The sequence below is a fragment of the Pollicipes pollicipes genome, unplaced genomic scaffold (genome assembly GCF_011947565.3).
Source record: "Pollicipes pollicipes isolate AB1234 unplaced genomic scaffold, Ppol_2.1 Scaffold_4881;HRSCAF=5763_pilon_pilon_pilon, whole genome shotgun sequence".
In the NCBI taxonomy this organism is placed as follows: domain Eukaryota; kingdom Metazoa; phylum Arthropoda; class Thecostraca; order Pollicipedomorpha; family Pollicipedidae; genus Pollicipes; species Pollicipes pollicipes.
The window spans coordinates 35,287,623-35,314,981 of record NW_023596576.1 but is presented as its reverse complement, the minus strand read 5'-3'; the positions used below and the strand labels follow the sequence as shown (position 1 = coordinate 35,314,981).

General features: G+C 47.7%; 1 protein-coding gene across 1 annotated transcript in view; it reads right to left on the bottom strand.

The window, feature by feature from the left end:
• The window catches only part of LOC119100304 (uncharacterized), a gene marked incomplete at its 5' end in the record, with an annotated part of 121,517 nt that extends 97,985 nt beyond the window's left edge, over positions 1 to 23,532 (bottom strand). The window contains 1 exon segment of the mRNA XM_037223410.1: positions 23,350 to 23,532. Coding sequence (XP_037079305.1) covers positions 23,350 to 23,532 — 183 coding nt within the window.
• Positions 23,533 to 27,359: the final 3,827 nt, after the last annotated feature.

The window sequence follows — 27,359 nt, the reverse complement described above, 5'->3', positions numbered from 1 at the left end:
AGAAGACTGAGTACAAAGCTTTCGGTGATCCGTACCGAGCTTCAAGATAGAACGAAATTATGCCAGCGAGTAACGGCGTTAAAGGGAGAATGCAACATTTTTGCTTTTTCCTACTGTGAGATCTAACGCGTCCAATTTGATCACTATTGCCAGTTTCTCGAAATTTTTCCGCATAGCTCAGAATTTCGATTTGAAGTAGCCGCTCCTGCGAGAGAAATTTGATTGGACTCCTCGCTCACCACCATGAAAGTAACGCATTTATTTTACCTTGATTTTCCCTACGGCCGTATTTTGGTACGTTTGTACACACAAATTCATCAAAATGTGTAATGAATGATACGAAAGCTTGACACACGCTCTTTAGGGGGGAGGGATACGGAAACATAACGCTATCATCCTGTGACGAAACGAAACGCTACGCCATGATTTTGATTTCTTCTCTATACGTCACAGTGGCACAGTCTTCTCTTTGGGCACAGCGTCACAGTCTTCTCTTTGGGCACAAAATGACCAGTGCAGTCGACGCGCCCGAAAACACCAATTGACAACAACATTAAACAATGAAGTGACTCTTCTCGAGGAGCACTTGGCTTTGGGAAACGGAGTATCACATGGTCCATAGTGATGCGCTGCTTAAAACCGCAACTAATGTGCTTCTCGGTAACACACTCTAGTCGCCCGCGAGGCCAATCACAAATGTTACTTTTTCGCACCAGAAGAAGTGCCACTTTCAAACCTTTACGTCCCCAATGCGCGGGTACACAACAGCTAAAAAGTGTCTCCTCTTGACCCGTAACAGCTGGCGACACCTCTCAGCAGATTCTGCCGTCGTCATAACGACGGCGATCGCGACAGCTGCAGCTGACAGGAAAGAAGTGTAGTGCGATTACAAAGGGTTGACAAGGTAATTTGAACTCGAAAATCATTACAATTTAGATCCCTATTATATCCTGATGATGCTGCAGTGGCAATATATCCTGATGATGCTGCAATGGTTAAACGGAACTGGTCCTGAGTTTTCACCAGAACACATTTTTCAAATATTCCCGAAGGTGGGACACTCCTTTGAATCACGACGAATAACAAAGTATTTCTAAACGTGCATTACCTAAATAATGCTGCTCAGACTAGGCCTCAAGATGAAGCTTTTGTTAAATTTCGGAAGAAGACTACGAGTGTACAGCGGTTCTAATGCGTTTAGGTCCTCGCTGCCTTTAGCTGTCACTAAAATTTATATCTTAAAGCTAGCATTTGTTGCGCTTTGCTACATTAATGATTGTCGATCTACCATGTGTTCCCCTTGTGGTGTCAACGCTCTCCACAGACGTGTTTTTCTACAGTATTCATAAATGGCACGCTTTGTTCTACAGTCTGGTCTGAAACTGACACTAGACCGAGATTCATCATGGCAAAGCACGTCAAGGACCACAGTTTATCTTTTTACACTCAGATGGTTGAATGCACCTAACAGCTGAACATTTTGGGTCGATGTCATCGGCAGTCCTGTGTTACCTGAGAAGATAGCATTTCATCTAAAAAGGAGTGTGTCTGCTTGCCTTGAAATTTTTCATTGTGCACGTGTGATTGTGGGAATTTCGATTTGCATCGGTCTGTGTCCTTTGTTTCCATAAATGTACTTTCTTAGACCAGATAATAAAAGTTCCACAAATTTTCGCTGGCAGCATAGAATTATCAAGTAACCCCAAAGTGTCTTTTCACTACTAATTCATCGCACATATCGCGAGCGTATTGTTAGCGTCAACGTAGGGTCTTCCAGTAAGGGACCTCGTCAGCACTGACACCAAATTTCGAACGCACAGACTATGGCCACTGTGCATACACGAATATATCTGCAGTTTCAATCAAGGACGTATTAAAAAGAGGCATTAGTAACACGGATGTCATTGTTGTTCTTACTAAGTCTGGTCTGGTGTGTTCGTTTGCGTAACTTAACACGCTAGATAGGGTAATAGTCCGAACAATTATTTTATCCGGAACGCATTTGCTGACATCGAGTTTAAAGAGCGCGCGGTGCTCGGCAGGCAGCTAATCTTGGAAGATTGTCCAGAACGTTTTGTTTTCTGAAAAGCATTTGACACTGCGAACCGTGACAAGCATCGCAGATAATTTTCCAGGCCGAGGGCATATCTCGGATAACTGTCAGAGCTCGGTCGAGACGGGATGTCTTGCCTTCTTCGCCATGCCTAGCTATGACCATTTAGTATGCATGGTGATCCGTGAGCGAATTGCGACCCGTGAGGAAATGGCGATCCGTAAGGAAACTAGCGGGTAATTTCAGGACCTGCCAAACGTCAATGTAAGAATGTCCGTGGATGATTACCGGTGGGAAATTTGTTTCTTCTATAACTTTATCGCGGCCGAATGCACCCCTTCCCAAACTCCTTGTGTCTGGCGCTTTACCAGTGAGTTGAGTATCTACATTTATTTACAAGCTATTCATTATTTGCTAGTAACATATACGCACTTTTCGATGCTCTTGCTGCCTTTGATTGTTCTTCGGAGAATGTTCTACCAATCATATATGCGAAGGCGGATTTTACATCTTTAGTGTCCTACCCTGGTAGGAATTTGAACCTCATTTGCAAATGACTTCAGGCAGATGGTCATTACTGGTTATTGGTAAGCAGCTCAGTGCAGTCCTCAGTCTGGCCCATTATGTCCGTGTCTTGGTTGGTGTGCTTGATTACTTTGACTTGTAGAAAGAATGGCAAGGTAACCTAGTTGGATGTGGGACTCTCCTCTCTTTATATTAAATTAAGTCGTGTCACGCATTTTAATATCAGATGATGCATCATATCTGTATATTTTTGTATTGCCTTGGCTTACCTGTCTGGACACATTACAGCAATATCTAAAACTGTTCATGTTCGGGGTATCCGCAGTTTAGGTCAAGCGACATCTGTTTTGTGTATCAGCAGATTTTATCATGTTAATGAGAACTCATTTTGAAAATAAGCTTATTTGGTGTACCCAAAATTGTTGGTCCTATAGTCACGTGTGCATTTGCACTACAAAAGGGCGTTACATATCTTTATGTAGGGAACAGGTATAGTACACAGTCATCATGCTTCTCGGGATGGCCAGAATCCTTTATAAAAAACTTAAATACATGCTCAATGCAATGGATATTGTATCTTGACCTACCCCTCTGGGCATGAGCTTAGCGACATTTTATGCTCATGCTTGGAACGTCCCAAGTTCCATTATGTGCTTGTTTGCTTTGTGCCTGCCAGCTGGCTGTGCAGTGCTAATGAAGGTCATTTTCATGATTACTAGTTACCTGGTATGCCTCGAAATTGTTGCCCCTCTGGGTCACGAATGCATTTATTACTTGAAAACGTAGTAGCAATATTCATTGAGCAGAGATGTAGTGTATGTGAAATGGAGTGTACTTAATATATAGATCACACATTTAGGTCAATTTTTCGGTTTCGTCAGTCAATGTACTAGGCATTGTGGGATGCTTTAGGTACCGTAGTTTATCTGTCTGCACTATGCGGGAAAGGTTTTTTTCTTTCTCTTTCTAGTTGGGAGCACGCCCTTGAAAAGTTTGCATGTTGACATGCAATTTGGGTTCACTGATAGTCATTGTCAGTCTTAGCCAATATTACATAATGTGGAAGGTTCACAAGCTGTTTAAGAGGCGAATGCAAGTGGAGATGGTCATATAAGCATGTACATATATATATATATATATATATATATATATATATATATATACCTTCAAGTGGAGACCAAAGCACGTTTTGATGATAATGTGCAACCGTCATCTAAAGCGATAACATTTGAAATCAATACAAATCATGATATCACATTAGAGACTCGTGTCAGCAATCTGCGAATTCACAAGATCATGGAAGCTTGCCCAATGGAATTTCGATGCAAAAGATCTTGAATTACAGATAATGGATATGCTAAATATGACAATAATTAAGCGATTGGCAGGAAAAGGTTCGCACATCGTGAACATGCGATAGGGGATTCTTTGCTCATGATTCGCTGCCAACAGAAGCCAACATCTAATGTTGTAAAAATTCATGAACTGAGTATTTCATGCTGAAGAAGGTTCAGAAAGATCCAGTAGATGTAGTCAATTCAGTGGTGGCACATGTATTCACATAGTGTGTTCGCAAACATATGATCTTATGATGTTTTGAAGTTTGACACCTCGAGTGTAACCTAAACAGGCTTTTATTTTCTCCGCTGCACATTCCTAGTTCTCCACCTGCACATAAATAGATAACGAACATGAGTAAGTATTATTGTATTAGCTCCAACACGTCCAAGAATTAACCAAGCATTGTATCCACGCATTATTTCCAAGTCATCAGCCTCTCACCGTTACATATCTTGCTCCAACAAAAGCTCATTGGGCAATGCCCAACTGCAGCTGCAGTTTATGCCACCGGCACTGAATGAGGTCTCACGACTGACATTTTATTGTCTAAATAAAAAAGCAAGCTGATACACTTTAGCATTTGCTCAGACCACGGTGCTTCGGACCGCACTGTTTCAAGATTTCCGTACTGATTGATTTCCAGCACGCTCCGAGTTTTCGACCACGGAGCTCAAGGCCTTCCTTGCTCATAACGAGAACAAAGTTTGCGCAGCTGCGTCTGTGCTATCATAAGAGAGACACGTTCGTTCCCCCTCACTGTGATATCATGTGATGTTATGCCGCCGGTGAAGTGAGGAAACTTGGCTTCAGGGCAACAGCCTATGATTATGGAAACATGGTTTCCCGTGTGGTTTAATTTGTCTCGGATGTGTCATTAGTTGTCACATGTCCTGGTCGCTTCCGTCCAATTAATTGGTGCAATGCTCCCCTAAAGAGCTGTGTTGACGCCCGCTCAGCGCATGTGTCAATCGATACCATGGATGAGAAACATAATTTGCATGAAATTATCACTGCTAGAAGCCTCAAATGAATTTCCCATTGCCAACAACATCAATAGCTTGGTAAAAACATGGCAAAAAGCCACCATTGGGTTCATCTCAAACACAGCGAACATCCCCGCAAAAGAATTCCGCACTTTACATCGGTTTCCTCAGTTGATCGCTTTTGTTATGTTTTATAAAAACTCGTTTCCGGTACGGTTGGTCATCATTGTTGAGTCGTAAAATGAACATGTGCATCACGCAACGGTGCTGATCGAAATCGAATAAACCTAAGTTGTCAGGATAGATGCAAATAGGTTTGGTTGATGCCGATATTGCCGACATGACGGTTGCGGCTGCTTGTACTGCTTATGATTACGCAGGTAGAAAGTTAAAGAGGACCACCGAATCGGTCATGACGGCTTGTTCGTGATCTGTGGTGAATGGGCATCGTACATGCTTTTGGAAAAAATGCACGCACCCCGAAAGTGGTGTAGCTATTTTTCTAAGTCGTAGACTGATCAGGAAGTATCCAGGAAAGAGGAAGTGAAGTCAATAGTGTACATAACTTTGGTAAAATGTTGATGTGCTGTACACCATGCCAGGTGAATACCAAACAAGTGGGTTATATGTAGACGTGCTGTACACCACGCCAGGGCAATACCAAAACAGACGGGTTATATGTAGACGAGCTGTACACCACGCCAGGGCAATACCAAAACAGACGGGTTATATGTAGACGTGTTGTACACCACGCCAGGGCGATACCAAAACAGACGGGTTATATGTAGACGTGCTGTGCACCACGCCAAGTCAATGCCAAAGCCAATGCCAGAAAAGCAGGCATGTTCACTAGTTTGTTAAACAAATCCAGCTGTACATAGCCGAATGTTGCTAAGAAGCGAGTGGGCGAAAAGTGACAGACCCACTAACACATGCATCTCACAACATATTTCGGAATAACCCAGTCGTGATTGGACTCTCTTTTGCCTGACATTTCATGTCGCGATGGTCGTATTTCATGGAAATCTATGCATGGAACCAGTGGCTCCACCGATATTCATCTCATCATGGTGAGCAAACGCGGCAGCATGGCAGCTGGATCCCAGCTCCAATTTGGCGTGCCATTTTCACTCGGTCGTTCATCACAACCGTCCCGAGAGCCTGCCGTCTCCATTTCGGCTGCGAGCTGCCCAAAATGATAGCGGACGCCGCGAAAATGATGCACCAGCATGATGTGCTCACATTATCCCCTGGTGGTCGTCGCTGGTGTCGAAATCTGACAGCGCTGAGTAAATTGCATAGATAATTATCTGTTTGCCTTGCAAGGTGGTTTTGCCCCGACATTTCATCACATTCAGAACATAACCCCACTGCCCATAACTTATTGCAAAAAGAGGATGGGGTGGTCTAAGACTAGAGATGAACTTGAGAGCAGAGGCGACAGAGACAATTCCATTTCCTGGATCCGGGACGGCTGGCTGCACATCTCCCCCGATGCGCATAATAAAACGCTGGGTGCCGCAGTGGGCGGCCAGTGCCGTCACGCCCTGGGACACGGGCGGTCGGAGCTCGACGTCCAGGGACACGGGCGGTCGGGGCTCGACGCCCAGGGACACGGGCGGTCGGAGCTCGACGCCCAGGGACACCGGCGGTCGGAGCTTGACGCAGACAAGTCGGTCCGATTCGCTGCCAGGGGCGGTCGTTTCGTCTGACGGGGGCTGCGTCACGTGCGGTTTGTCCCAGAGATTTGTCTGCACAGAGGGACGGATGGCGCGGGATACGGCCGCCTGCAGAGCCTACTTCTTGGTGTGCCTAGTGGCCTCGGGGAAAGCATGTTTTCATCGCGGCCAACCCGACCCACTTATCATAAGTTTGCCCAAGCATGCTTAGGAGCAACAAGCGATCGGATCTTCAGGATGTGATATTTCCAAACTAGATGCATAGAGCAGGGTAACCAGCAGCCAAACCCATGCGATCTTCTTGAGCACGAACGTTTATGAGAAAAGAGGCCGGTGCTGACCAATCAACAATCAATTAATCCAGGCAATCGACCAATTAATCACGCGAAAGCCAAATCAGCATTAAACGTGTTGAGAGGAGCGGAACATTCTTCATTCCAACTTTTGATTTATATGTAAATTAGCGCGTCCTATATCGAAACTAGACTGGCTTTCTTCAGTCAGCACGCGAAATGAAATATTTATGGCCAAATCAGACCATTGAGGACAGCTTCAAAAGTGGACGCGTAGTTTTATGACGCATTTGTATGAGGGATAATAATTCACAAGACTTGGAAACGAATTAAATCGCTCAATCTTCTAAGAACCTTGCAATCCTGATCGATGTGTGCGTTTAAATCTTTTGGCCCTCCACTAGTCGCTTTCATTCAACTGTGTGCACATTTTACAATATAGCATACATTTATCACAATTGCTGTTATATGTACTGAAAATATCAAATCACTGCCACTATGCCGGCAACAACAAAGACCATGCCAGGTGTGCTAGCAATGATCATGACGCCGAGGGCTTATGGACAAATAAGATGCTTGCCACAGACAGGTCTCAATCAGAGTCAAGGCACGTTTACACACAGCGTGGCAGCTTTACTACAACATTGTCAGGACAGCAGATTCCATCGAGCTCCATCACTTATAGCATAAGTGGCCATGTTCCGTCTTCGTCAGTTAACAGGCAGTGTGCACCACACAAGGCGTGTAACAATACGCATCTTGTTACATGCTTTTCACAATATTCCGGTACGACTGTAACTTCGGCTAAAATGTTAAATTGTATATACTGCACCGTAGTGTTCGGCTGGGCTAGGGCTACAACTTTGACCATCACAAGATCAGGCTATCCTTTCTCTCCCAGAAAAATTGGAATGGCACGAGGAAACTTTGATAAGGATACCACCATCGCAATTGGATAAGGATACCTTCGTAAACCTTGCTTACGTTTTTGGATATAGCCCTCGATCCAGGCGATAAGAACGTGATTTCGTTAACAAGAAATAATTCACACTGCAACGGATAAACAAGTGACGCATCATGCCAGGTCCGTACCTCCCGATTAATTCTCTCGTTTGGAGCACCACCACAATACACCAGCACACCAGTATCAGCAGCCACCGGTATAAGACTGCGACGATGGGAACCGTTGCGTCTCTGTCGCAGGCCACTTTGCCACCCGAGGTGGCAGAGCGCCCCATCGAGTTTGCGGTCGAGCGGCGCCGAGTCAGCGCTCTTGCGGAGCGATCCCGACTCCCGGCCCCGCGGCGACCGGGACGGCAAACAGCATCAGGCCGTACAAACAGTTCTGTTCAGCGCACCGCCCCGTAGCAGCGCGTTCCGCGCGCCGAGAAAAAAAGGCCGCCGCTGGGGGCCACGTGCGGTCCCGGAGGACGGCAGGACGCGCGGGCCTGACCGGGGGGGGGGGGGGGGGGGGGGGGGGCTGCGTCGAGCGCACGCTGCCGGCGGCGCTGGACGGCGGCCGTTCTGTCCGCCCGCCCGTGGATTTCATATGCTAGCTGCGTATCATTCCTTTTACGCCCTTCGCGCAGTGGACCGGGAATGGCCGAGGGAATGCAGCTGTTGAAATGGATCTAGCGAAGTTCACGAAGAGGCATGTACTGCCTCGCAGCATTGGCGTGGTCTCGCAAAAGAAGTCGGGGCGGGGTTTGACGAATGCAGATTGACGAAATTTTCCACAAAATATTCCAGCAAACGGACATCTCTCCGGATTTGGACACGTTATCTTCTCAATTCGCGAGGGGAATGTGAATTCCAAGCACTGGATTCCATGGTTGCACCCCATCTCCTAATTCAATAGGAAAAAAAACATTACCAGCTCGAAGCACGAATCTACGGTTCTGAACTGCACTCAGGTGATTGCACGGCTTGTGCTCAACTGCATGCAGCACTCGGTGCGTATTTAGTATACGACCGAACTCATGATCTGCGTCCTCATGCTATGGGCGCAAAACGGCCTCGACGCCGATGCGCCCTTCAGTCCCAAGCCACCACCACTACACCTCCTTATGTTTACTTTGCTCATCGCACACATACACGCAGGCATGCATTTGCCAGACATAATGCTTCCAAAAGAGATGGCTGGACGTTATCATCTTATGTGATGCAAAACAACCAGCTCCCAATGTTTGATTAAGCGATGGATCAAAACTCACTCGGCAAGAAACACTGAACCCGTGCCTTGGGGCACTCATAGTGCTCCGCTTCGACGACATATGAATTTCCGTCATATATCATGGATAATAAAACGCTCAGTCACGACGGTCATAAAGCCAGAGACCCCGCGGCCTCGCGACCCTCCAAGCATTTTAAAGCATCGCCACACGGATCACGTGACATGCGGCGCTCCCTCTACGCGCGGATATATTTTCACTGGGGAAAAGCCTTCAGTTTATCTCAAACGGCCGCCCAAGTGATCAGTCTTGCGCGTGCCCTGCTGCGCGTGTTACGCATAACAAAGACATCGCACATGGCTTGGTCGCCTAAGCCCTGCTGCAGGGGGTCCTGTCCCGTGTCACATTGTCTGCGTGCGCATGTTACGTGCATTTGTGTAGCCGTCATTTCCGGTCCGCGTCTCCATATTGGATTTGGGTGATGCCCATCTTGCGCCATCAGACTGCGAGCAGATCCTCATAATGCTGCTAAATCCACTCGGAGTGAGACGAAACGACCGGCCCCGCGGCAATACCGGCGCAATTCAGACGTCGGCCATTGGTGTGGAACGGCGCCGTTTGGCGTCGGATGTTTCCGTTGTTTTTGTGCGAGACTTCAGTAGGCATGAGGCATAGCTGTTCGATCTGAAAACGAGTTGTGGGTGATTACGAGATAATGTGTGTGGTTGACTGCCATGGAGCATTAAACATTGCTGGCAGGTTTGGAAGAATATTTCATAACTCCGAAAGATATCCGAAGCTATGGGACTGTCGAGAGATGTGAGATGGTATGGAAAGGCTGCAAGGGTGATCATGATCGCGCAATGGTGGAAGCATGATAAAGTATTTGTGAAAAAGTGTAGTTGTGCGTAACACATTGTCCGCAACGATGGCGTGATGGTGGTGAGCATGATAACGTGGTGGCTAAGGGATGAGACCTCACCATCGGTGCCGGTACCAGGCAGAGTCAGGATGTCGCCAGGAGAGGAGGATTGACTCTAAGATTGGCTCACATGGTGTCGCTGACTGCCAGAGCGATGCTAGGATGCGTGATAACGCATGCAGTGATGCCAACAGATCATTAAACAAGATGCAGTCCCGTGGAGAGTAAACCAAGCACGGTAGGTATGAAAGACACACCTACACACATAGTGGAGATGCGGATAACGCGGTACTTTTAGCCGTATTTCTCGTAGAGTAACCAGGAGAAGGGACAGATAGATATATCCGAAATTTCCAAAACAAAAGACGAAATATCAATATATATCAATACATATATATATATATATATATATATATATATATATATATATCCTTTCTCCCTTTCTCTCGCTTGTGCAAGAAAAGCGAACATCACTAGCGTAAAAAGATACCTGTGTTCTGATGTTCCTTGAATAAACGAAAATATACTAGGTTTCCACCCCTTGTATCACCCTCGCCTTTGACATTTGATTTCACTCTAACGAACAAATGACAGGGTATCGCGTTTTGTGCGACATTGATATCTGACCTTCAGAGCTAGTTAACTGCAGGTGTGACGAATGCGGACATCACGAGCACCACTTAGACTCTTCTTTTGTCCCCTTTCTTTGGTAGTTCAATAAATGCCTAGACGCTAAGGTGCTGCACTTCGAGTAATCTTGACCTTTGACCTTGAAAGTTAGGTGTTGTAGGTGTGACGAAAGAGAATATCCTGCGTATCAAAAATACTCCCTGTTGTTGCAATTTCCTCACCAGCAAAACAATGCCCGGGTACTCAATTTTACCTGACCTTGACCTTTGATCTTGAGAGCGAGGCTCAGCAGGTTAATGAAAGTAGACAGCACGAGGATCAATGTGATGCAATATATTGAGTGATCCATATGATGCAATATGATGCCCGTTTCGCTGGATTTCTGACACGAACGAGAGATCGCCAGGGTACCCAAGTTTTGACTTTCATTGGCCTGGAGAGGTCAAACTCGGTGACTTAGAAAAAAGATGATTGAAGATTCGTAAATAACTTAAGGGTTTGGACCTTGGGAGACCGCTTTTGCAAATCTCAACTCGACTCTGAACTCGAATATGAATACGACGCTTACTTGACGGACATCTTCACAGGCGCTACGGGCGTCATCCCGCTGAGCTGCGCCACAACTCAACGCCATGGTGGGCCAATATTCAGAGACCGTTCGAACGTCCCCTGCACCGACGAGCGCCAGAGACGGATGCGCTGGAGCGAACGGACCTCCTCCGAGCGACGCGCGGCGCCGGGCGACGTCTCCCTCCACCGAGGACCTTTCACGGCTGACCGGCTGATTGTGCGCCCGAGAGCCCGATTGCGACCGCGAGCGGCAGCGTCAGCCGGGCGCGTGTGACGGCTGAATGGCCGGCGATTCACGACCTCTTGGTGGGCGGCGTCGACGACTCTGCAGCGCCACAGCGCTCTGCCGCCATCTTCACTTTTCAGACGCGCCGCCGGCGGGCTGCTAAAGTTCGGACCACGACGTCCTCGCAAGCCTTTGCCGAGGCCGGCCACGCGAGAGGCGATTATTTGCGCCGCCGTCCGTCACAACTCGGCCGTCGGCAGCTGCGTGCCGCGCTCTCCTTTGTCAGCCTCTCTCTCGCGCTTGCGGCGGTGCGGCGCGCGATCGTTGAGCTGCCCGCGGCGGGCGGCGCTGCGGCCTGACAAGACAGGCTGCCGTCGGATTAGCGGTGTCGCCGCGGTGGCGACAGTGTGGAGACGCCCGTCGCCGCCGATGGCCGCCGCTCCCGACGGAGCAGCACGTGGCGACCGCTCGGTCTGGTCGTCAACGGAAGGGGTGGGGGAGAGGGGGAGGCTGACGACGAGAGATTGGACGCTTATCAGTCGCAGAAACATCGCTGCTATCAACAAGCCAAAAGGCCTGGCATGTGGAATAGCAGCCTAAGTGAGAGACCAAACATATTTAGTGCACGCAAACAGCGTTGCAAATACAATCAAATGTAACCTACGGGTCCGCAAAAATGGATCAACTCGCATTCACTCCTAGCGTAGGCGCAACTACCATTGTGAGCACGGAGGCCTGTATACCAGAAGTTTTTCTACATACCTGAGGCCTAGCACCAGTTTTTCGGAGCATGTATGCTCGTATGGCAAATAAGTTGAAGACCAGCAACTGCATACAGGGCCAAATAATAGCTTTCGTTTTTCACCTCAGGCAGAAGTCTTATACAAAGACCTCGTGACGCCAGGGGCAGGTCGTATAACCACAAATCACCATGTAAATGAACGAAATGACTTATAGCTGTGCCTTGAATGAGTGGGCGGTTGCAATGACGGTTTTCGGGGTATGTATGCTCTCATAGCAAATACCTCGAATGGATCACGTGCATTTTTTTGCCCAGAAATCCTGCACAATAATGACGACATCTCCCATTGACACCGCTAGTCCGACGGCAGCCTGTCTTGTCAGGCCGTGGCACCGCCCGCCGTGAGCAGCTCAACGATCGCGCGCCGCACCGCCGCGAGCGCGCGGGAGAGGCTGACAAGGGAGGGCGCGACGTGCAGCTGGCGACGGCCGAGCTATGACGGACGGCGACGCGAATAATCGCCTCCTGCGTGTAAGATTTAGGGTTTATTATGGAGAATTTAGGATGGCGTTTGGCTTGGGATGACGACAATTCAAGACATGACTGGTCACAAAACTAATAAAGCGACATGGCTAGTCTGTCTGCGGGTGATGAACTCCGTCGTAAACTGTAGTCAGCATCGACCACATCCAAACCATTCTAAATAAACCACAAGTGATGCAATTCTCCAACCTTCAAGCTGTCCATTTCTTATGGGGCTTAAGCACGCGGTACAGGCCTTATCTCTCCACAAAGCCTGCCAAAACATTGCACGAGGAAGTTATCGTGTTTCACCAGCGTTAGGGATGCAGTGGTTCCGTGTATCATTCGTAAAAACAACTTTATCGCCACGTCCACAGGCTTTGGTGCCAACATGCCGTCCTTGAAAATCTGGACAAATTTCTGAAACTATGAGATACTTAAATTAAAGGGAATGTTCCATCTGAAGATACGTAAGCAAGCACCATGTATCATGAGATAAGCTCATCTATATAACTATCGGCATACTTTTTAGTGGGATGACGGTTTTTATGACGTTAAAGTGCTGCCAAATTAGCCGTGCGAACTCGCCATCGCTGCGCTCACTTGTAGTTCTTCTAAATTGCCGGGAGATGGCAGTGCAGTGCTGGAAGGGTTCCCTGAGTCTAAAATCGCTGCGTGGTTGTGTTTCTGGTTCTTTCTCGCGGTGTTCTTACGTACTTATCCGTACGTAAAAAAGTTATGTTTTTCCAGTTCAAGTCCTGTTTCCGTAGTATCTGGTGATTATGTTTAATTTCCTATATTTTACACCACAAAACGTGATTCGTGATTGATATCCAACGCTCTTATCCTCCCTTGCTTTATCCGGAATCCTCGCGACGCCAGCCTTGCCCGGGGCAGCTTGCATGTTTCAGTCACGAGTGGGTCGACAGGCCCCCTGGAAGGGACCCTGACCGGGTGCCCAGCGCACACTCCGCAGATGGTCCCTGTGCGGATCAAAGCTCGGCGGTTGCCCCCTTCCCCCTTCCCCCCGCGCATGCAGTCCTGCCTCCCGCTCCCCCTATTTTACATCCTCCTTCATTCTTTAGCTTTCAAATGATGTTTGGCAACCTTGAGTCCAGGATCAACAATGTTGTGTTGGCTGCTTAAAAATTATCTTTACAATTTTGTGCTGATTTTACAAAAAGCTATATAACTGATGCTCCACGTTGTCAGATAAACACTCTGCAATGTTCTTTTCATTTGTCTGGGGCATGTTATGTTTCCACATCTTACCATTTTCAGTTGAGCCACATCATTAACACAACATTGTTAGAAATCGTCTGCTTACGATTCAGCTCATGAAATTTATGAAGAATATCATTCAGCTCATGACTGACAGCGGCATGATTCATGATCTAGCTCGAGTCGAACACAAGTTTGGTGCAGCGTGATGGCGGAAGCATAACATACGGTTCGGCGGTGTATCCCCCGCCTGATTGCGTCACACAAAGGGTATCGATAAAGGGAACCGACACCCTTTGACCAGTGCGCTCTGTGTCTTTTTTTTTTTTTGCTTTTGGTGGTGCTACTTGGTTTGTGCAAAGAAACCTGACGATGAGCAAAGCTTCAAAAGGTGGTGTTTTTTAATGAAATATTTGCTTTCTTGGTGGCGTTTAAACAGTGCCTCCTCACAAAGAATTGATTATTTTCAGCGAAGTCCCACCTTATGATGCCCAAACATCACAGCGCAAGGCATGTCTTGATAAAATAAACTTCAAACTCATGCGAAAGCGCGCTGGTCGCGATATTTGTTTCAACAGCAATCGTTGTGACACGTCCGGTCATCACCCTTAACATACTCTGTCCTTCCAGTAATGGACACATCTGTTGAGTTCGTCAGCGAAGTGAAGGTGATTCCGGGCAGTGCGCCCGATAAATTTGCCGTGGTCTCTCCACGAAACATGTATGACCTGCACTTTTTCGTATTTTGCACGCGTCGGGCCACGCTATTCTGCAGAGTCCTCGCGCTTCGGACCACCTTCCATAAACGATAAACGAGACCGATCTCCGGTCATCACATCGAGCCGTCTTACTCAGATGCTACGTGTAAATCACACCCGATTCTGAGTTTCTCGCGAGGCTTCAGTTTCACATGGGTTTGAGGGGGGGGGGGGGGATTTATTTGAAAAGCAGCCACTTAGGCCGATTTATTTAAAGAAATATGTGTGATCTTGACAGCAGAAGCGAAAATTTAAGGAGCCGAAATCCGAGGAGGAACCGGGGTTTGGGACAGCTTAGGTGACCTCATCGGATAAGCCCCCCAGTCGCTTTTGAAATATTACATCTCTGAATGTAGATGATGTCTTATGTAATTTGCAACCAATATTTTGGAAAATTCAGCTATTGCATGTTGAACAGGACAGTATAAACATCTTGGTCGCCTTTCCGCACAATTTACAGATTGTAAGTTACAACGTTCAGCAAAGGCCCAAAACGACCTGGAACTTTATACTGCCGAATGCGTCTTGCCTGTGCTAGTATCGTTCTCATTTGAGATGACATTTGGAGCTACTTAAAGACGAAATAAATCTAGTACTGTTCAAAAATGCTGAACGTATAATTTGAACACCAATACAAATACAGTTAAATTGCTTGTGATATATGGTTGGTAATACAGTTGCACTCTCCAGTGTTATTAGTATTAATGCAGGTCATAATAGCACACCAGAACAACTTATGAAATACGCTCGAAAGGCGGAACACTCCCAATCAGAAACACTAAACGTGTGTTAGAATCAGCAAAGTGACCAAGGCATTAATTTAATGATAAAGCCGACAGAAGAGCGGCATTTTCACTGGCTTTAGCCCATTGGATACCGCCTTCTGCAAATAAAGCTACACAGAGGTAGCGTGAATGCAATTTTCAGGGCTAAGCTGCTAAATACGGGCAATAAAATCAAGTCCTGTTATTTCAGTGTAACATAGGAAAATAGCACTAACACACCCGAAAAGCTGTCAAGGATGAATTTGTTCACAGTTCGAGTTTAATATCATTACGCACGATATGGTATGCTACAAATTATTGGGGCCGAGGCTTTCCAGAAAAGTTACCGAACAAGAATGTGAACTCCAATTTCCGTCATAGTGTCAGATGTGAGGGCATAAATATTTCCAACCAAGGGTGGTATCAGGTGATTGCCAAGTTGAGATCGCTAGCATTTCTATGCACGAAATCACAGGCTCAGTGCAGGGCATTGTAAAGAAAAGAAGCCGCGAAAAACTAAGCTTACTTTCATAAATTGCAGGTGAACGCAAGAAAACACCACATTGATTTACAATCGCGCAATAGAATTTCAGCTTTTAGTAGACAGCGTGCGGTTTGTAACTGGAGTCAGCGCAGCGCGGATGTTCCGATATTTACGGTATTTCGAGTTGACATGGATTTTATGTCGCGAAATTTTGTCGAACGCTGCCAAGACGACGTGTGCTGCATTATTGCGGTAGCATAAACCAGTTGTTACCGAAGAATACCTCACGTGGAACTAACAAACATGTCTTCGTTTGACCGGGACACAAACGCACGACTTCCTGATTATGCACTTTAGGATTACCAAGTTGCCGATCGAGGCCGAGCAGCGCGGCTCATAGGTGCAGTCAGCGGCCTGCCATGCTGACATACGTTGGCCAGATACGCCGGAGAAGTCCGCTCGTTTCGCGAAGCTGTGGTAAATAGGTCGCTGAAAAGCCAACAAAATAACGCGGCTTACGGTATCAGTTTTAGGTCAAATGCCCCGGCAGAATGGGCTGTAAAGCCTTAAGAACATGGTGTATTTATCCCATAAGCCCCACGGGCCAGTAGGATAAGTGTGCCGTTGAGCCACACAGCAGCCACCCAATCTCGGCAGGGAGCCGGGTATTGTTTGGCGTCAAGATTTGGTAAGTAACCTTCCTTCCAATGTAAGAAAACATTTCCCACAATGCGCGTCTCCATTTGAGCCCCAGTGGCAAATTTTCAGCGCTCTTGCAGCAAAGGTGTGTTCCCATATATATTCATGAGTGTGTTCTCAAAGATGTTCTTGGTTAAATTCGCTGGCGTATTGAACGCGGTACGATGTGGCCACGTGTGGTCAATTGTTGTGTCGATCCGGTAAAAATCACTGATTGTCTTCATCACATGTAAAAGAAGAAATGCTCCCCCCCCCTCCCTTCAGAATGATGATGGGGAAGTGTCACTCGCATCGAGCCATGGAACAATCATGTAAAAAGCCTCAGTAGGTGGAGCAGCTATTCTCATAGGCGTAACAAAAACATGTAGTATTGATTTAGCATTGTCTGTTCCATAAGCCAACGCTGTTCATGACATGTCCTTAAGATCTTTGCACTTTAAGTGAGACCTCTTTGGGTCATTTGCCTGTTGTTTTTCCACGTGTTGTTGAATGAATCCTTCCTTTCGCTGTATAGTTAAACGTCTAGATAGGCATGTTTTAACGCCAATGCAACTTTCTGAGCCTGCCATATTTATTAGGACAACCAAATTGGTAAATTACATTGTTTTTCAGTTGGTCTTGTTGCAGGTAGTTGCTGCTGAGAAGATTGCTGATCTTTTTACTTTTGCAATAGGTTATCGTTTTCCCCTTGTGAATTCGCGCATCAGTATAAATTCGAAAGTTTTGTGCTTGGAGCTTATGGGAGTGAAATGGATCGTAATCAACAACAGATGCACGAATTCAAAACTGGATGAAGAAATCCAACACCATCAAATGAATCGGGAACACGAGAGGCAAAAAATATTCCGAGAGAAAAGAAACCAGAGAAGAACATATCAACCCATTCTGCAAAATAATTGCGTCATTTGGCAAGTCATCAGCAAGAACGTGTCTTGCAGGAGTAGAGGTCCAAAACCTAAGACTCATCTATTACAAAATCGAAGACATCAGCAATCTCTTCATGCGTAACAATCTGCAACCAGACCAAGACCACTAGAGATTGTCCTTCGTTAAGCAGCAAGAAGCTTAAAACTAAACGTTTAAACTAAACTAAACGTTTAGCAAAAGTAATTACCATAGCATCATATTTCGGCCGATCTCTCTGGTCATACAATGAACAAAGTGCTACTTGCTATGAGAACAATTCATAGAGTACTCGCTGTAGAGAGCACATCATCAGAATATACTCATAAATTGCTAATTAACTTGGATTTCGCGCACCGCACTTTCAAGCGCCGGGCTTTGCCATCCCTATAGTCGCCTCCGTTGAACAACACTGGCTGTTAAATTCGGATTTGTCTTAGTAGCGCCATGTTAGCTAGTACAGTAACTGATCCTTGATATCAAGGGCATGCGAAACACCCCGTCCGTTTTAACATGGGGCTTGGTCTCTATCGTTGTCAATGTATTTTACTCAACTGGTTTGCCCTAATGAAGATTGCAGGCTTCACAACATAAGTTACATTGGCGTTACGACAGCGTTTCTATCCAGACGTTCAACCTATGCGCCGACGAGGAGTCATCCAACAACACGTGGAAGAAAAACACCACAGATAAGTCATCCGGGAAGACCCCCCCAAAAATAAAAGAATACAAAGATCTTAAGGACGTCATGAACAGTGCTCATTTATGGTGTTTGAATCCCTCCACGTCAGGGAAGCCGCCCCATCACTTAACAAACAAATGAAGTCGTGTGCCACTTTAACATAATATGGGTGGCAAAACGTAAAAGGGCGGGAGGGAGTATTGTTTACTCAAGACCACGCTGTTTTATTTCTTCTCGTCATTTCGTGAGCTACCATCCAGAATCACCACAGCAAATGACAAGGTATCATGTGTCTAAGTATTATCTTGATTTGAAACTTCGCATCATATTTCTGTGCGATGTGCTGACATTGATTTTATACTTCTTCAGAAGTTGGAAATAAATATTTCCAAAAAGTTAAGATTAAATATATGACAACCTCTTACGGTACCTTTATCTTGCACCTACCGAACGAAGTTAAGAGGAAACATAAGGTTGATCGAGCATACCCAGAATAAGCTCATTAAAATTGAACACGCCCTCGTCTTCACTTCCATTGGTCTTTTATTTGCACACCCTGGTCTGTACATATATTCATACATACATACATACATACACACATACATACATATATATATATATATATATATATATATATATATATATATATATGCATATATACATCTATCTATCTATCTATCTATCTATCTATCTATCTATCTATCTATCTATCTATCTATATATATATATATATATATATATATATATATATATATATATATATATATATATCGCAGTGCGCCATTGTGGTCATCGACCACCTCGTGTGGCTGAACAATCTGAAGGGCCAATGATTGCGGCGCTTTTGCTCTTCCATGACGGCTGAACGTTCTTCTTGGACCACGTTCGTCGCGTCGTTGTACGGACAAATTATCTCAGAATTTTTTAGAGGGCAAATCCATGTATGAGCTGTTAACAAATCCCTGCTGCTAAATGAATCGTCGCTGAAGGCTGCATTACCTTGTACAGTGATGCAGTGTTCCATTTATGGGCCATTTGGGCCATCCATCAGAGCTATCGGAACTATTTGATCAAACAATGTTGTATACGTTTGTTTAAAGGCATTGTGGGCACCCTGGCACTGAGCGAATAAACATGATGAGTCGGAAAACATTGTCGCTTGACCTTCTATTCGTCTTTATACAACAAACACTTGTATTTTAATTATTTTTTGGATTTTTTTTGCACCACTCATGATTGTAACAAATACTGATAGACTGATGGAATGCCTGGCACTGTCACTTGAAAAAACGGGATGCGTGTACAGGCATTGTATACACATCGCGGATCATATTCATTCATGTGCGCAATGAACACCAAAATAATTCCCACTGAAAAGAAATGTGCAAGAAATGTGCGCTAAACCGGTAACGAAGCAAAATTTAATTGTTTGCCGGCTCATTTATTGTTCGCCTATAGTATGGGAGTGGAATGACACTAATCATGGGTCATGTGTGCCTCAGCTTTTTTCAAACCTGTAATCACTCACCTAGGGCTTTTTCAAAGGGGATACTGGGGGTCGTGCCCGCCTCCTTATCATATCTTTGCATGCCATGTCGGCCATGACGGTCATGGCTGTCATGTCCGATAATAAGTAGAACGCGTAAAATGAGTACTAAAAACTGTAGTTCACTTTGACACGAAAATCAATGTTGTATAAAACTCTAAATGGCGTTTCGGGCGTCCAAGTCTCCAATCACGCCTCGCCGCGTTTCCCGATGTCTGACAACACCTGACAGCTGCGGCTGCTCAGCCAGAAAGTTTTGACTTCTCTTATAAAGTGCAAAGCATTGGCACGCTCAGCGCTGGCCTTGTTGAACGGATTAGAGTGCCAGATCAGGTCCCAGAGGAATCACCTGACATCTGAAGTAGCGCATAGAACGACATTTGCGGTGCTAACAAAGCGCAGGACATCAAAGCATGACTCGACCAGTCGGAAATCAGTGAGAACGTGTCAAAGACGCGTTTCTCTTTCTATCCAGAACATGTACGTGTGAGAACACCAAGTGACCGTGTTAGGTGAGCTCGGCTGACATGGGAAGTTCTACTGGTCACTGGATGGCAGCGAGTTGACCTGACGCGGATCGGACGTGCTGTAGCATTGTACGACGTCTCGATACTATACTCGATACCTGGTCACACAGGCCAAGCATACCAATATCAGATGAACTGAAATGACACTGGGTTTAGGTTTTAAGCTACAAGATTTGGTTATGAAGCGCTCCTAGTCCAAAGCCATTTATGTATGTTATTCATAATAATCCATGCGTAAGAAACATGCGTAGGTTGCAACAAAACGACGTTACTCAGCGTGAAATCAGCTTTGGTAGTGCAGAGAAACTCATAGCTGCTTACATAACGTTGGACATGGCATGCAAGTTCGACGTTAGTGCAAATGGTCTGTTAAGAACACTGGACAGTTTCCAGCCTATGGACCGCGCCTGCCGCCTAGCCGTACTGCTGTTGGTAGTTATTAATATTACCTTGAGTTCTACATCGCTGTAAAGATCGCTGTTCTAAGCCACTGATCACGGTAATGCTTTCCCGGTGATTATAGCAAGAGCGCAATGCACTTGCGTTAAATTTATTGTTCGATTTTCAGGATGTGAGCATAGACAATTTGATGAAATGTCAATTGTATCTGCACTTACGCCCCTACACGTAAAGGTCACATAAAAAAGCTTAGGGGAAGTGGTCCCTAATGTTTCTCTCTGAAGAACATGATTGGCGTATTAATGCTGTGTTTATCACAAGCACTTGCAAACCAAGGTCACTCGGAAAAGGAAAATGATAACTGTCTGAATCCACCGCGGAGTGCCTTGTTCGATGAAGATTGCTGTGGTATAAAATCGCCAGAAAACTACAGCCTGTCTTTGATATGTATTACCTTTCCAAGCGCTTGCACCAAATATATTCGCTAGCAAAAGAGCTAGCCTTTGGGGGGGGGGGAGGGGGGCGTCCCACTCCCCCCTCCTCTAGTGGTGAAGATCATGCACGAATAAAGCACTTGAGCATACTTATGCGTAAAGCGCATGCGGTCCTCGCTCACAGATGAAGTACGGCACTACATCAGATAAAAACCCAATGACTTCACGCGTGTAGTTACGCCAATGCAACCGGATTACAGAAAAAACTCACCCTTGACAACCGAGAGCATGCAATTAGATTGCGAGAGGTCTGTATTACGCGTAGATTATACTTTATGCAGTAATTTGAGCACGAACGTAGGAGAGTGTTCATTAAACACAGTCTGCAAGGTGTATGAATAACCCCGTCTCATTAAAAGTAGGCTGAGCACGCCTCTCCTCACAGCTGGAGCGCACATTTCCGCGCAAATGGAACACTACTGTCAAATACTGGGGACATTTTCGGATTTTATACGCTTTTCGAACTTGACTCCACGGGCAGAGGGGGCGGATGAAGCCTCTCAACAAAGTCCCACCCTTGGGTTGCACGAGAAAATGAGATGGCTCAAACAGCGATCGCAAACCAAACTTAATAGCCATCTTTAACACCCACATTCTCCGCACCCCATTTTCCCTCCGTCCAATCACAGCAAGTGACCGGGCCCTTTGTCAGCGACGCTAATCGACTATGCCTGGTGCAGTGGGCTGAGAGTGAGGCGGGCCGCGGCGCAGACGGGCGCCGGACACGCTTGGTCCGCGTGGCTCGGCCATCGCTCGTCGCGTCAGGTCCCCACCCGTCCACTCGCGAGCTGCATTATTCATGGCGGGCGCCCGATTCTTCCATTCGCTTCCGCTCTAGTTGCTGGCTCTGCCGGCGCCCATGTGGCTGCGACAGCCGCCTCCTGGCAGGAGTCGGCTGCCATGCCGAGCGGAGGAGCGGCTGGCTGGGGGACGGCTGGGCGTGCTTGGAGAAGGAGCCAGCCAGCTTCGCCCAGCGCTCGGCGTCTGCCGGCTGAGGTCATGAGGAGCAAACGCCTGCGGCGAGGCGGCCTGCGCCCCATCACGCGTGGGCGGTAGAGGCTTCCATGGATAGCATTGTTAACTAGTCCATCCGCTACGCGAGGTGCTTTGTTCGTACCCACCAGCCATCCGTTCCTAAGATGCTGTGCCCACGCGTTACCTTCCTATTTGTATTTGTATGTGGTTTTAGTTCTGAATTACAAAAATCCTAAGGCAAGTCTACCCAGACTTGTCTGTCGCATTGCTCATTACAGAAGGCCTGCGACTGGAGATAATGACTGAAATATGCACACACAGTGGCATTGCGTAGCATTTTTGACAGCATTTATCCGACGTTTCTCGAACATCTTACCCATACCCAAAGCCGCAATTTCCCAAAATATGTGCCTAGCCCAGGTCGTGACCTTTTTAATATGGATGTCTATGCGCTCATCAACCCGTGAAGGCGTCAACGCACGGCGGCGTTTCCATGCGCTGCACAGCAAAGCCTTGTGAACAGCTTCAAGCTGGTCAAGACGTTCACAGGGTAGTGGGCTCGACTGTCGCTTTATACAGGAAAATACCACGGGGTTATGATAAGGCCAGGACGGAAACTGAAATAAGGAGCGTGAGAAAGCAGTTACGCCAGGTGCTGTGTACGTCAGATCGAAAAAACTTGATCGTTTTGTTTTCGATCAGTTGTGGCCTTACGATCAGTCCTCGCTGGCTGGTTGCAATGACCTCAGTTCCAACGCTTCGGTACATTGAACCAGCACAATTGGTATTTTTAGGATATTTTAAGGTCCCATGTGCGCGAGTATCACGTTGCCAGCCTCACCCCATTGACCAGATGTCAACTGACGGTCCTTGGCATGTCACAGAATCGTGGATTCTGAATACGAGCTCACGTGTATCTCACGAAGTAATCGGATATCCAGCGCTCCACCAATATGGGGGGCGACAAACTGAGCTAAATGGCGGTAAAAATTGAGAAAACCGACAGTCTTCTAAAACATGAAGATTAGTACTTCGGAGAGCTCGTACACGCTGTATTGAGTTTCGACGATCGATGTTCCTAGCCTGCGTGATACTTTTGACGCACCATTGCAAAACCCCACCGACATCGCACATCTTTAGCGTAAGAAGCGCATGCCTGCACCTGTAGATCGAGGTAGATAACTGGCGGAAGAGTATGAAGTTACGCTAGCGTTGCTCAGGTTCAGTGCCCCCCACTCACCAGGTCCATGAGCTGAGAAAGCCGCAGACCCAGCTTGACCGTGACCCGGTCGCTGGCGTTGGACACGGGACGTATTAGCCGGTTGTAGTTGGAAAGCAGGTCATCGTAGAGTCGTCGGGCGTCCGGGTTGGCACGCGTCACGGGCGTCACGCCCAGCGTCACGAGGAGCGTCACGGCCAGCCGGGCGGCGGCGGCGGCGGCGCCCGGCCGCGTCCGCGCAGGCGGCATCACACTGGCCGAGACCGGCAGGGGGCCGGCGGCATGGCAGCGGCCGGCGGCGCCTCCTCCGCCGCGGACCGGCGGCGAGCGACTGCCGCTGTCGAGCGGCCGACATCTGGTGAGCGGCCGCGCAAACGGCCGCCTAGCCAATTTCATAATAGTGGGGACACGCAACGTTTCTTGTGGTCAGAAGCACAGTTTCGCCGGTGCACCTGCTTCCAGAAGTGCCATTGCATGTTGCGCCGCACGCCAGACGGCTGGCGGCGGAGCCAAAGAGCCCCTGCCGACGCGGGGGCGATAGGGCGCGCTAGATCAGCAATCGATGGCGGCAGGAATGGGAGCGTGCGGCGATCACCCGCTGTTTTTTTGACGGGCTCTTGCCGCTGTGCCGCGGTGGAATGTAATTCAAATCCACCGCTCTATCGGGCCGGTAAAATTAGCATCGATTACCACGCTTTGCTCGTCGGATAGATTACACGCCGGGCGGAAGGGCTGCAGTGGCCGGCAACTGCACGGACGACTGCATTTATGCAGTTGTAACAAATCAGAGTAGCTGTTCAAATTGAGTAACAAATCGAATACGTTGATGCCATTAGGTTTTCTTTGTAAAGCCTTTGATGATGCATGTAGATAGTTAATTTGGTCCATTACTGCAAATTGCATCAGTTTCATTACAAATTAGAAAACTGTTTTTCAGAACCTGGGAATTAACAAAGTCATTGATAACCAAAGCTTTCGATATCAAAAATGACTATCAATTTGCCGACGTGCTGTATTGACGCTCGGCAGTGTATAAATGGCGAATAGATAGCTGTTTGTGAATTTGATAAGAAGAGATCTGACAAATAAGAACCACACGATCAAGTGAATTATTCCCAAAGCTATGCCAATACGACTGCTATGTCATAAAGTACATGGTAGAACGATTCTATCACAACATGTTATGAAAATCAATGCGGATATATGTGAATACAAAACCGGCATATAAGTGTTCCGTTCCCCATTACATGCTTCCGACGCGTGCATAACGACACAGCAGTTTGCACCACTCCATTCGGCCGGTTCGCGACCGCCTCCCGCCTTATAAGGTGCTCTCGAGAGGCACGAGCCGCCGCCGCCTCAGCCGACGATAATTGGCCGTCGAGACACCGCCCCCGTGCCTCTCAGCGCTGGTGCCGGCCGCGACGGCTGCCACGCCCCCTCCCTCCGCACCGCCGGCCGACGCCGCGCCCGGGACGCCGGGTCATCACCGCCAGCTCCGACGTCGCTGCAGCGCCGATAGCCGGACTTCGGCGCCGCTGGAGCGCCGATAGCTGGGCTCCGGCGCCGCTGCAGCACAGATGGCCGGGCTCCGGCGCTGCTGCAGCACAGATGGCCGGACTCCGGCGCCGCTGCAACATAGATGGCTGGGATTCGGCGCCGCTGCAGCGCCGATAGCCGGGCTCCGGCGCCGCTGCAGCGTCGATAGGTCGGCTCCGGCGCAGCAGCAGCGCCGACACCTCGGCTCCGGCGCCGCTGCAGCGCCGATAGCTCGGCTCCGGCACCGCTGCAGCACCGACAGCTGGGCTCCGGCGCCGCAGCAGCGCTGACAGCTCGGCTCCGGCGCCGCTACAGTACAGATGGCCGGGCTCCGGCGCCGCTGCAGCACGGATGGCCGGGCTCCGGCGCCGCTACAGCTCAGATGGCTGGGTTTCGGCGCCGCTGCAGCGTCGATAGGTCGGCTCCGGCGCAGCAGCAGCGTCGACAGCTCGGCTCCGGCGCCGCTGCAGCGCCGATAGCTCGGCCTCGGCGCCGCTGCAGCACCGACAGCTGGGCTCCGGCGCCGCAGCAGCGCTGACAGCTGGGCCCCGGTGCCGCAGCAGCGCCGACAGCTCGGCTCCGGCGCCGCCACAGCACAGATGGCTGGGCTTCGGCGCCGCAGCAGCGCCGACAGCTGGGCTCCGGCGCTGCAGCAGCGCCGACAGCTCGGCTCCGGCGCTGCTGGAGCGCCGATAGCCGGGCTCCGGCGCCGCTGCAGCATCGACAGCTGGGTTCTGTCTTTGAGTGCATCCACCAGCATGCGTCACCTGCCACATGCTAATACAGGGATTCACCGTCTATAACTACGGACAACCAAATTTTTGTTTCGCTTTGACAGAAGCTATAGGCAATTATTCGAGGATACGGTCCTATGAGATTAAATTTTGTGGGTTTGGAGTTCAACTGCAACGTGAACAGACCGGGCTGTGTTATTATTCCCAACGGATGTCTTGCGACCGGGTATCTTGCGTCAGGGATGAAGCGAGGCACTTTTTGTAAGACTTTGGTTGGGCATCCATCAATATTCCCCTTGATTTTGGGCAACCTTGCTTTGCCAGCTGTTAGCACATCAACGCGTGCAGGAATCACACAACTTGTGGCATTTCAAGAAATAGTTTTTGAGGTTCGTGAGATTAAACTACGTTGTGAAGCAGGGCTTGAGTGCTGCAGACACGACTCCGTGCGTGACATTGGTCATGGTGTGACCAAAGCGAGGCTCAAACCAAAGTAAGCGGCATCAAGGAAAACATGCCTAAGAACACCATTTAGCAGAAGATCCCTGTTATGTTGCGTCATAACTTATCCCTGTTATGTTGCGTCATAACTTAACATAACAGGGACTTACGAGAGGATGGCAATTTCACTGTTGGCCTAAGTATGCAGAACCATTTCGGCAAAACGTTGATTATTAGGGAATGGTTTAAAGTGTTGTAATAAGCAGGATAACTGCGAAATAAACGACAAATTTCGCAAGCATGTCAACAATAGAAGAACTGTCATCTCCCCAGCTCGCTGTAGCCATTACTCTTCGTTGCGAGTTTTTCCGACTATAAGGTGCGAAGCTTTTGACTAGATGACACACTGGGATCAGAAGTCAGCACCCATGCTCGGTAGTACGCGTCGCGTAGTCCTGTTCTCATCACGTGATAATGAAAACCCATGTCAACGGCAAAATCTTGTGACGACAGCTAAACGTACTGTCAGGTCCCTCGGGAAATATAACAGTTAACCCGGTCTATTCACGTTGCAGTTGAACTTCAAACCCGAAAGAAATAATTTCATTGGGTATTATTATCAAATCAATATCTATGGTTTATTCCAAAACGAAAGTAAAATGTTGCTGTCCATAGTAAAAGACAGTAGATCACTATATTACCGTGTTACAGGTGATACATGCGGGTGGCTGCCCTCAAAGGGAACCTCGAAACCTTTCTTAAAGCCTGTTATGGTTTAAAAGCTTTTTTCATGGGCATTTAACCATTGGTGGAAATGTGCTCATACCGGCATGATTATTTGATGCGCCTGTGTCCGTAACACGTCAGCACTGTATGGTGAAGGTGGGGGAATTGTGTTTACCTTGTATGCAGAGGTTCATCCCTGGTTAAGGTGTCATGTTTTGCTCTTCCATGACTTTAGAGCGGTTATGACTGTGCAAAACAGCCCAAACCTGTCATTTGTGTGATTTTGATTATGTTCATCGTTTCGAAATGGTGCACTCAACAAAAACGTAGCCATCCCATTCGGCAAGTACCCTCACGGTAAGTTTCAGAGTCGCTAGAACTTCCGGGAAAAGTAAGAAAAATTGAAGAGAACATTTTCATTTTAAGGATACACCATGATACCTTTGAGATGAATTTAACGGTTTTTTATCATTGTTAGTACAATTAAAGGCTCACCAAAGCAGTGTCGACCACCAAACACTAACCTGTGTTGCTTCATATGGACTCCATGAAGCTGGACTCACCAATATCACATGATCACACGGAAGCCTT